The 12798-nt window shown below is 35.1% G+C and overlaps 1 protein-coding gene across 6 annotated transcripts in view; it reads right to left on the bottom strand.

The window, feature by feature from the left end:
- Window positions 1-1938: 1938 nt before the first annotated feature.
- LOC131160163 (DNA polymerase eta) overlaps window positions 1939-12798 on the bottom strand; it is a 43959-nt gene continuing 33099 nt past the window's right edge. For 3 of the 6 annotated variants that reach the window (XM_058115542.1, XM_058115544.1, XM_058115543.1), the window contains 2 exons: window positions 3178-3268; window positions 1939-2457 (listed from right to left, as the gene is read on the bottom strand). In XM_058115542.1, the coding sequence (XP_057971525.1) occupies window positions 2165-2457; window positions 3178-3268 (384 nt within the window). In that variant the 3' untranslated portion in view covers window positions 1939-2164. Of the gene's footprint in view, window positions 2458-3176; window positions 3269-6783; window positions 6881-12798 lie in introns of those variants that run through there. The other 3 variants (XR_009137949.1, XR_009137951.1, XR_009137950.1) reach the window with 3 other exon arrangements.

The following is a 12798-nucleotide window of genomic DNA, read 5'->3' as shown; positions in this document are numbered from 1 at the left end:
CCTTTATTCATTTTGTGAGGTCTATTGTTATTTTTCATATTTCTCCTCTTAGGCTTTAATTGGGGTTTTTAGGAAAAAGACCTTTGGGCAAAGTATTATGTTCGGAAGCAATATAATTTACCTTTGTGGTATTACCGTTATTGGTATTACCATTTTCTTGCAAAATTGCATCTTGCCCTCTTGCCTTCTCGATATCATACTTATTCTGCAAAGCCTTCCATATTTTCTTACCTTTCCATCTCTAGAAGTGAGCTCCTTTAAACCAGAAAGGCTTGTCGAGATCTCCAACATTTTCACTCGGTTTCTCAACTGTAGGTTCGATATTTTGAATCTCCTTAAAATTGTTAGAAAACTAATAATATAAAATGATAAAACTTAGATACAAATAAAATAAAAATAAAATTATGATTTACAAATAGGTTGAGGCACAGATATCTCGCTCTCTTTAAGGAGATTCAAGCTCTCTGCGGTTTATTTGCTTAGCCCACAAACCGATGCAACCGAGCTCCTCAAGACTTGTCTCCCCCAGGATACAATAGCCCAATTTGAATGGTATGACTCTCTCCAATTCTACACAAGTGGAGGAGTCCAAAGCTTCACAAAAAACACTTTTCTTTTCTTATCAAACTCTCTAGACTCAAAAGAATGATAATATGATGAGAATGATGAGAAGAGATTGGTATTTTGTGTTAATGCTTCAAGGGTCTATTTATAGGCACAAAATGACCCTTTATTCTCTATGTATTTAATAAATAAGATATGTATATACTAAGTAGATACAACCCTAGATTTAAGGTACATTCATATAATTAATCTTATGCATTTATGAGATACATGAATGAATGACCATAACCCAATCCAAGGTACATCTTCTTTTCCAAGATAAAATAATAATATTATTATAATACACAAACAATATAAAAATAATATTAAAATACACTAACACTTACCATAAAGGATAATGTCACAAGGTCAAAGTTCTCACGTCTCTTCTTGGCACTATCATGGCAAGTCTCACTTGGTTAAGCCAATAACACAAACAACCCACTACATTGATTAAGTCTTGCAGGTGTGTAAAAAGAGAATGACACACATGCACAAGATAACAATATTACATGAGAAACACTCATCAACTTTATTTTTATTCAAAGACAAGGATTACACACTAATAACATGTGCATGAATACCATACACGAATTTCCTTTGATGTCTCAAGCCACCGCATGTCATATTTATACCGTTGACATCCCTAACCAGTTGATAATCTCAACTGCCTAACTTGTGTTGGACACATCCAATATTTGGCAACAAGGCCTAACCGATTATGTCTATACTTATGTGGATAGAAATATTATTATATGTCAACCAATGAAATACCATTTCAAACGTACACATCAGCCTCTTCAAGAAAGACTGAAGTAACCAACCTACTTGGTCATCATGTCAACATTGCAACCTTTGTCATTGACACTATACAATCTACAGGTGAACATTATGTGTCGTGCATGATTTCATTTTAATCCCCACCTATAAGATGACGTTACATGTCATTGAAGCACTTAGCTACCTGAGTTAACCATCCAACCATGCCAATTAAAACCAATCACTGGCGCAATTTTGCCAAAAGCCATAGCCTCAAGCATGCCCATCTATGATCATGTCAAGTAAGCAACTCAGCACCTATATGCTCCCTCTGCAATATAAACTATTATTCACTGAATTCCACAAGATAACTGATGAGGGCATGTCTGTCTCATGTTGTTGCCTCAATACATGAGTTGACATCACAGATATTATTTTTTATTATATTAAAAAATAAAATTCAAAGAACCAATACAAGTTCATAATTTTATATATGCATATTTACATACGTTTTATGATCATAAAAGTACCTCTTATCTGGGATTCAACCAATCCCATAAAGCATGCAAAGATCAATGACGAACTTAGGTTCTATGGATTCTATTAACACAAATGGCCGAGAAGAATGCTGAATGACACAGATGTGCACAAATAAAAAGAATTTGAAAGATTGACATGGAGAATGTGAAAGGCTAGATGAGCATTCTACTTTGCTCACACATTAAGTTCTTTCAAGTAATTAGCAAACTAGTCAAGCTGCACAAACATAACTATAACACATGACAAGATCATTTGGGTCTATCTATACATTTTTGGGGGGTAAGAAGTAATGGGCAATACTAGATTGTTGTTTGGATATTTTTGCCCGTTTTTTAGGCCGGAGCCAGGCCCGAAGTTCTTGCTGTATTTCCGGAGGTAATTCATCAATTACGGAGAGGTCAATCTCATCAACATTGTAATTCCATGTTTCCCTTCTGCATTCATCTTGGCCCAGACCATGCCTGCTAGTGCTATTCCCAGACTCAGCAAGTAGACTCTCCTTCGGCAGGTCAGCTTGATTCACTTCTGAACCACTACCACTCATAAGCTGATTGCCTGCACAAATCCAATGCTTAGGAGATGGGGAAGAGAACCCCCTCAATGTTTTAAAAAGCACAATTGAGGCTTGTGGCAAGACAGTGCGTCCTTGAAATGCCTGAAACATCGTCTAAAATAGCTTAAAGGGAAAATCCACTGTTCAGTAATTTTCATACATTTTGAGCAAAATCTGCACTTTCTGTACGATTGAGCCTTCTGTATTTGGGTCCGTGAATTTGGAAACATACTAGGGCTGGCAAAATTTTAATCAGAAGTGCTATGACAGGGATTAAGGAATGCACTAATATGAGTGGAAAACCTGAGCTGCATCTTTATACCATGGACACAATTTGAAATCTAAAATATTATGATGATCTCTTGGCATAATCTATATGAATGAATTTAAGTTTCTATGCTTGGAATTGCCAACTGGATTATCAATAGTTTTGAATTCTTTTAAAGAAAACTTATTTGAAAATTTTATTTTCTTCCCTCATTTTTTCAATGTATATGTAATTTATGCATATATTTTTAAACTAAAAAATAAATAATATATATTTATATATATATATATATATATGTAATTTATGCATGCATTATTTCAATATATATGTAATTTATGCATATATTTTATTAGGGTTAAATGCTTTGAGTTTTTCCTTTGCCTTTACAACATTGGGACCACAGGGGGCTGAAAATGAGAAATACTCGTACATAGAAATGAGATTTAATAATCACCTGAGAATGATGGTGCTTCAGCATGACCTTCATCCCGTGATGAGCAAGAAGTACTAGAACTTTGGAAAAATCTCAAGATCGAAGATGTTCCCTGTCAAAAAATATGAAGCAACAAGCTAAGACAGTTCCTCAAAAATACTAAATTATGATTCAGTGCTCAATTCTGCTGCCTAGCATTTTAATTAGCAGTATCCAGACTTTAAAAGATGAATTGGAAGTGTGTGTGTGTGTGTGTGTTTCCAAATTGTTATTTTTCAGATAAATTCTTAAGTTTAAAGCTAAATTTTTTCCTATCACAAGCTAACATTGATTTTTGACTAAGACACCTTGCCCAAATAGAAATTAAACAAATGTTATATGAATCGTTTTCAAATTTGAATGCCACAATCTCCAGATAACTACTAAATAAATGATCAAGACTAGGGTCAAGAGTCAGTAACACTAGGAGTATTTTTTATTCTTTCTGTAACATGCCTGAAAAGTGAAAACTTCAATAGAAATGGAAGAAAACTTGAACATACATTATGAGAATGGATGCCTACACAGGAACCCAATAGAACCTCAAATGTTTTGTACAAGTCAAAATAAATTATGAAAATTGATGAGCTTAGTGAAATTCTCCAATGAGGTCATTTATTCATTTATTTATATATAAATACACACACATAAACACATATAAGCACAAATAACACAAGTCATTTAGTGGTTTAAAAATGACTCCGTCTTTTAAAACTGAGCCAAAACATCCCAAAATTAATTAAATTCAATTAGACTTGGGCAAAATTACATTAAGAATATTTTATTTTAAATAGATTGAGACTTGAATTTAAACAACTTTGTGCATGTTTTATCTTAAAAAATGTATCTATATAGAATATAAAACAAGAATGGGTTAATCATTTTGTTAAAAAAAATGTCTATCTTTTAAAGTAAGATAAAACATCCTGAAATGAATGAAATTCAATTAGAATTGGGTAGAACTACATCTTATTTACATAAAGTGGATTAGGATTTGAATTTTTTAAAAAATAAATTGTACATGATTTATCTTTTAAAAATTAGAATATAAACTACTTTTACATCTCCTAAACCTCTTACCAAGTGTCTACAAATAGTATAAAGCATTTTGCAAACAAAAATATCCAAACCAATTCAAAATAATACAAAACATTCATTAAATTAATTAAGTTTAACTAAAATTAAATAAAATTACATTTAGAATATTTATTTTCAATAGATTGATATTTGAATTTCAAAACTTTGTGAATCTCTTCTCTTGAAACACACATACAGAGTCTTTTGCGTCTTCTAAAACTCTTAAGAGAGACTAAATAATAGACTCAACTTATAAAAATTAAATTATCAAGAATAAAATCATAAATATTTTTTAAAATAATAAAAGAAGGCACATTAGATCGAGAGAGAGAGAGAGAAGTTACAAACTGAGGGAACAAGAAGTCCACCTGAAAAAAAAAACACAAAAACAAAAACAAAAATAAAATAAAATAAAGCAAACCAAAAAAAAAAAACTATAATCAGAAAGAACAATTAACCAAGGAAACCCCTTTTCAAACCCTTTCCATTGTAATTAACTGAGCACTTCAGCTTTGCAAGCTCCCTTTGACCCTTCTTTGCTTTGAATTTACTCCCAATAAAATGCACTTTCGTTCCTCCAGCATCACTCATTTTTAAGTCCAATTTATCCAATATCTCTTGGGAATCTAAATCCTTCCTAGAAATCAGCGCCTCTGGTGTAGGTAAAATACCATCATTGCACTGCATTGTGTTCACCAATCCCTTATTATTGAAAATAGAGACTCCCTCTAATCCTTGCTACATCACTGGATGAACATATGAAAGGTTCCCAAGATTGTCACAGGATTCAGAAACATAACCATATTGTTCCCAAATCTCATCCAACAGCGAACCCCCATCACACTCAAACTGACTTATGTCATCACTGTCATTATTTGAAAAATCTTTCCATTTCTTTACCTCATTTTCTTTGCTAATTCCATTATTTCCTATATCCTTCATCTTAGCAAGTGCATCTTCCAGGATACTCAAATTGCCAGCAGAATCTCTTCTTAAAATCTTTGACCTTATTTCACGGGAAGACTCTCTTCCATCATATACTTTCCTCATTTATGCACCCATAAAAGCAGCCTTCTGATGTGCATACACCTTTGGACCCTGAGACTCTTCATACTTAAAACCTGAAGTATCAGATTTTGTATCCAAACCAGCTTCTCTTTTTCCATTACTTCTAGATATAACAGTCTCTAACGCTTCTGCAAAACCAAAATCAACAACCGATCTGACACTTATATAAATATCATCATTTTCTTCCTGAATGGATTTTGAAACCAAACTAAAGCCTTCCCAATAACACCCTGAATGTTTATTTGCTCTAAAATTTTCTTGCATATTTGGAGAGGGGCCTTTGACTTCGTTAAAAATTATCTGGCTGGTATCGATTCCCTTTTCTGACTTCTTTGAATTTTGGCCAGGGGAATGGAGCTGATCACTAATGAGAACAGACCTGCGATGAACCTGGTCACCAATACCCTCACAATGGGCCTTTCTAGAAGCAAGAAACACCTGAGAAAAACCCTGATGAGAAGAACCCTCTTTGGGACCCATAGAAATGCCCAAATAATTATTATTTATAATATGGGCCTGTTCTATTAAATGGCCCAGTTTTAATATGAAAGAACTTCCTTTCTCACATACCTGGCCCAAGCCCAGGATGAGAACCAGCCGACCGAGCCCAGCCTTCGTGCCCTTGTCTCCCCCAACAGCAACCCTAGCCACCTCTGCAACACTCGCAGCGACCACAAGAGCCGTATGAATTTTAACCTTTTGGATGTTCTCCTCTGGCATGATGTGAAATTATCTGGATCCATCTCTCCAGAATCCTTCAATTGCAAATCTCTCCCACACAAAAAACATAAATGATCTGATTTCAAACAAATTACTTCGCCTTCACCTGATTTACCTTCCAGTACCACCTTACTCAACAACCTGGAATGTGAAGAGCTTGCTGCACCAGCTTCTTCAAGAATTAGACGAAACCCCTTCACGGATTCACAGAACTCATCTGCAAATATTTGCCATCCATTACCTTTTTCACCTCTAGGTAAGAACCAGACAGTTCTTCCCTTTCTCCCTCAGCCCTGGCTCCAAAAACTTCCCAACCCTCATCCACCTAATCGCGAATCAAAATAGATGACTTCCCTTACGAGCATTTCTGGATCCCCTACCAAGCTAATGAAGGTAGAAAAGCCATCGAAAACCCAAACAGCTGCCTCCTTTGAGAGTTTAACCAACTAATTTCAAGGGAAATTGTTCTCGAACACACACAAATAAGGGGTCACCCTCTCCTCCAGATTCAGATTGAAGGATTTACCTTTGACCTGCACCGAACACCTTAACATCTGCTGTTCATGCAGCCATGTTTGATTTCGAGGGAGGATGAGAAAGTCATTTCGTGAAAGACAAAGAAACCCATTCGCACAAGACCAGAGTTCTCAAATTTCCTTTCTATTGCAAGTGAGAGAAAAGATGGTTTGAGTTCAAGTGTTCAACCATTCGGCAGAGTCTTACTGGAGGCTGCAAGGGATGTTCGAAGCCTGACATGTCCAGCAACTGGAGGCTGGGAGGAAGGTTCTTGTGAGAGCTGGGTTTAGGTCACAACAGCCCCCTAGCACACAAATTTAGAAAAACATAAAGTCATAAATCTAAAAACAGTTTCTAAACAAGAAAGGTCATATTTGTTTTAAAGCAAAAGAAATTCACTTATTAACAATAAACATTATCTTCTACAAAGCCGCACCTCACTTACCACAAATGCATTCATTCCTTGACTTATCTTTTAGAGTTATATCATGCATCCACCTTAACATTCTCATTTCGAAAAACTTTCACTTTTTGGATATGACGTTTCTTAGTTTCCCAACCTAACAATTTGATTCATATGGATAATATTTTGGCCGTCTTATAGAACATTCCTTTTAATTTTAAGGGTATTCTACGATCATACAACATGTCCAATATATCATTTTACCCAACCTACTATATCTTCATCAATTTCTCCTAAGACTGCATAATAGATACAAGGTATTAAAATCTACTAGTGCTAATAATTTCTTCCCAAAAAATTTTATCTTTTCTTCAATATTCCTCCTAAAAATACTAAAAGCACATTTAATGTATTTTGTCTTCCCTACTTATCTTGAAACCTCTAGATTATAAAGCTTTTCTCCGTAATTCTAACTTATATTCAACTAATATTTCATCATCCAAGACAACATCATCTGCAAATAACATATGCTATTAAGTCTATCCATCTCTAGTATAAACATAAAATTACTCCAACCTCACGCTCAAATGAAAATTCCTCATTACCTATACTCTCTACACGTAACCCATAACATTAGTCATCACTCAATTGTACATATCCTTCAAGAAATCCATGTACCTATTACATTCTCTCTAGAGGCCACCATAGAACTTCCCTAGTTTTGTATCACATGCTCTCTCTAGGTCAACAAAAACCATGTGCAGATCCCCCTTCCTTTCCCCAAGTCTTTTCATTAATCTTTCTTAATAAATACAGAGCCTCTTAATGGATAAATGGGGAAGTTCTATGGTGGGCTCTTAGTGCAAATATTTTCATATCCCTAAATCTTCTTAATGCAAATCCCTCCTCTTTTTCCTAAACCTTTTATGGATCTTTCTTAACGGATATATAGCTTCTGCAGTTGATCTTGGAAAATGCCTAAAGCCAATGTTCAAGTACCAAGTGTTGCGGTGCTAAAGTAACCCATGTGATAGACCTAGGGAAAGATCAAGCAACCATCAACAAAAGGGTACCTGTATCAAAACCAACATTTGTGGGTAGGTAGAGAATACCAAAGGGTGAGAGACAACAAGTTTTTTATCAAATGGGGGATATGCGAAAAAAAAAAAAATACAGAAATGGGGTGAAGATAAAACATTTCACAAAAGTGGGGTTGTTCCCATCTTGAACCTGCGGACAAGCATGGGACCCAGACTACTACTATTACTACTACTGGTAGAGTAGTAATAAAGACTACTAATAATTTTTTTTTTTAGATAGAAAAAGGAATTCATTTGAAATATAAAGAATGTACAATCAGGAGAGAAGACATCTCCTTAATGAAATCAAGGAATCCCAGAAAAACCAAAAAAAAAAAGGTAAAATACAAAGAACTTCCCTAAGTACTCTATCATATGCTTTCTCTAGGTCAATAAAAACTATATGAAAGTCTCTCTTCTTTTCCTTGAACTTTTTCATTAAACTTCTTAAAAGATAAATAGCTTCTGTTATTGATCTCCTAGGCATAAAACCAAAATTGTTTTTTTTTAAATCATCGTTTCTAATCTTATTCCATGTTCAATTACCATTTTCCATAATTTCATTGTATGACTCAATAATCTTAATTCCACGATAGTAATTATAGTTTTGAATATCGCTTTGTTTTTGTATAAAAGTACTAATGTACTTTTCCTCCATTCATCTAGCATTTTCTTGGTTTTCATAATAGTGTTGAATAGATTAGTTAACCAAATATTTCCTTTATCCCTTATAGTACGGAATCATTTCCAAAGATCTCAGTCAAAGCAAGCATATGCCAAATGTGAATACCCCCCGAAGCTACGGGCAAAACATCTGGCAATGAGACCCAATCTTGAGTGAAATAAATACCGCGACTTTGGTCTTTTTCAATAAAAACATTTTCAAACTTCAATTGGTATTTTATCTGGTCCTATAGATTTCCCACTTTTCATCTCTTTTAATGTCATCTCAATTTCAAGTACTTTAATTTTGCAAATAAATCTCCTATTTTTAGTCTTCTACTCATTTGTCACTTCCAAGTTCAATCTTTTATTTTTGTTTTCATTAAACAAATTATCAAAGTATCTACGCCACCTCTCTTTTATATATTTTCTCTAATTAAAACATTATCATGAACATCCTTTATACGCCACCTAAATCTTTGCATTTTCTTTCTTTAACTCTAGCAAGTTTATAAAGTCTTTTTTCTCCTTTTGTCTAGTCTACTACCTAAAGTATCATAAGCTCTAAGCTTCCCTAATAGTCTTTTTTTTACATTTTTCGTCGCCTTTTTATATTTTTAAAGATTTTCTATATTTCAATTTTTTCATATTTTATACCAATTTCCTTTTGCCTTAACGGCTTTTTGGACTTTTTGATCCCACCACCTACTTTCTTTACTACCAAAGTATCTTCCTTTGGACTCACCTAAAATTTCTTTTTTCTATTCTTACGATAGAACTAGCCATTTTATTTCAAATAGTATTTGCATCACCTCACCCCCTACTGTCCAATCACACTCTTTGATCAATTTATCTTTGGATTTTACTATATTATCTCCCTTTAAACTCCACCATCTAGTCCTCTCTATTGATTTATGTTACTCTTTCTCTTCCATTTTTTAATATGTATATCTAATATTAGGATTCTATGTTGTGTAGCCAAACTTTCATCTAGGATAACTTTACAATCCTTACGAGATAGACGATCCTTGTTCCTAGTTAAGAAGAAATTAGCGCGCCCTTAGAAGGGACTTCCAACCACACTAAACATCTAAAATACGCATCCCCTTGAAATTTCCATTGCCCACATTGCAAAGAAGCCATAAAAAAAACCTTTTCCCACACCAACCAATATGGAATTTTCTTCCCTAAAAAAATATGCAAGTCATGTTCCTTCCACAAGCCTCAGAAGGCCAAAACACTACAAATAAAGCACAATTCCATAAAGCAATTCCTTCCTTCTTCCTCCCAAACCTCACAAAAATTATTACCAAGAACTCCTCCACTATTCTAGGACAAACCCATCTTTCTCGAAAATAATTGAATCGTTTGTTCCAAACCTTCCATACAAAATCGCAATGCACAAAAAGATGAGAAACAAATTATGAACAATAAAAACATATGCATGTAGCAAGTCATTAGTATTTATCCAATTTAAGCACAACCAACTGAAAGAATGCTTTGATTTTAGGGGGGATTTTGACCTTCCAGATTACTTTGTCAAGTGGAAAGGAGAAATTGGTACCAACCAAGAAATTGCAAACAAAAAGATATACAAGAAAAAACACCTGAGAAATCCAACAACCAAGATTGAATATCATCCTCAAAAGATACCCTACAATTGTTCAACATATCCAAAAAAGAAAGATAATTCAATAGTTTCCCCATCATTCAAGACTCCCAAGAAGGTAGAGGATCGCCCAAGTCCACACTAAAAGAAGAAATGGGATCATTTTGCCCTAAGCTCAAACGAATAGGCAAGGAAAAGAGGTGGACAAAACAACATTCCCCAACCAAAGGTCTTTCTAAAAACGAATATTATAATCCTTATCCAAAACAAATTTGGTAAGGGGAATAAAGGGAGGGTAAATCTAGGAAATAGCTTACCATGGACTTCTCATAAAACATCTAGAACCCAAATTAGTATCCCACCCATTCCCATCAAGTCTAAATTTACTTTTGACAATCTTATACCACAAGGAAGAAACCTCTAACGTGAACCTCCAAATCCATTTAGCGAAAAGATCTGTGATCTTAGACACCAAATTCCCAAGACCCAAATCATCCTCCCTCTTAGTCCTACAAACCACCTCCCAACTCACCAAATGATCCCTAAACCCCCTACCCCTAACCAAAGAAAATCTACTATAATTCTCTCAATCTTACTAGTGACTCTCGTTAGAATTTTAAAAACAGAAATAAAATACAACAAAATATTAGAAAGACAAGCCTAAATTAGAGTAATCCTCCATCCCAAAAGAAAAAGGGATCCCTTCACCCATCTAAACACTTGGACGCTCTCTCCACCACCAAATCCCAAAAACTAGCTACTTTAGGATTGCCCCCCAAAGGAACCCCTAGATAGGACAACCACCCCAACTCAGCACACCCAACTTCCAAGGCTAATTCCCTAACACTCTCTGCGAGCACGTTAATAATCGTGATGCCACTCTTTCCCATACCAATCTTAAGCCCTAAGACCCTTTCAAACATTTGAAGAAGCCCCAACATATTTAGTAAAGAAGGCTTATGATCCTCTAAGAAAAAGATAGTATCATCCGCAAACTGAAGGTGTGACACCATGATCTCCTCCTTGCCCACTTTATGACCTTTCACTAAACCTATATCCATCGCCCTATCAACCAACCTACTCAGAATATCATCCACTTAACACACACAAACACACACACCCTTGTCTAATCCCCATCATGACCCTAAACCAAGATTTAGGCACACCATTCACTATCACAGCAAAATTCACACTACACATACAACCTTTCATCCATCTACGCCATCTTTCTCCGAACCCCTTTCTCACTAAAATCTTATCAAAAAAGTTCCCGCTCACTCTATTGTAAGATTTTTCATAATCCAAGTTAAAAACAAGCCCCTTCTTCCTCCTTATATCCTCAACAGTTTCATTCCCAATTAGGATTGCATCCACAATCTACATTCCTAATCAGGATTGCATCGACAATCTATCTTCCCCCTCACAAATGCACTTTGGGCTTATCAAGCACTACTCTTAACCTATTAGCTAGCACTTTAGTGATTATTTTATAAACACTAGAAACTAAGCTAATTAATCTATAATCAGAAATCTTGATAGACCTACTTTTTATTGGCACCAGAGTGATAAAATTAGAATTAATACTCTTACTTAAAACCCCATTCCAATAGAATTCTTTAAAAACCTTCATTTAGTCATTCTTCACCACCGTCCAACAATATTGACAAAAAGCTAAATTAAAACCATTCAGCCCAGAAGCTTTACCCCCTCCATCCCAAAAACTGTAGCCCTAACTTTCCCTTCCTTAAAAGGTCTCTCTAACCAGGCTAACCTATCAATAGGCAAAGGATCCTGTCAGTTTTTTTGGTCTGAATATCCCTTCCATATGGTTGCTTTCATTATATAGGAGAACTTTACATAGTTATTGCCATATTTTCAGGCTGTTTTTCAGCACCTAAATGCTGCCAGAAATTCAGGCACTTGCAGCCAGAATTTCTGGAAAATGCTGCCAACATGTGCCAGGATGCTGCCTGATTTGCAGCTGCTTTATACATTATAAATATAAACTAAACTAAGATATTTACATCATAAAATAAAAAACATGTTTTCCCACACTCCCCCTCAAGCTGGTGAATAGGTATTTTCCATTCCCAGCTTCAATACAATACTCTGGAACACTGAACTACTTAACCCCTTGGTAAGAACATCAGCAAGTTGGTCATGTGTATGTACAGATCAATCCACTCTCCAACTTTTCTTTGATGAAGTGTCTATCAATTTCAATGTGCTTTGTTTGATCATGCTGTACTGGATTATGAGCTATGCTGATTACGGAGTTATTATCACAATAGAGTCTCATCGGACCATCCCACTTAATCTTCATGTCTTCCAAGATAATCTTCAACCAAAGTAGTTCACATACACCCAGAGCCATTGCTCGGAATTCTGCCTCTGCACTAGACCGAGCCACCACATTTTGTTTCTTACTCCTCCACATCACAAGATTTCCACCAAGAAAGGTGCAATAT

This window comes from Malania oleifera, chromosome 7 (genome assembly GCF_029873635.1).
Source record: "Malania oleifera isolate guangnan ecotype guangnan chromosome 7, ASM2987363v1, whole genome shotgun sequence".
In the NCBI taxonomy this organism is placed as follows: domain Eukaryota; kingdom Viridiplantae; phylum Streptophyta; class Magnoliopsida; order Santalales; family Ximeniaceae; genus Malania; species Malania oleifera.
The sequence above is the reverse complement of the archived record's forward strand: the minus strand, read 5'-3'. Positions and strand labels throughout refer to the sequence as shown.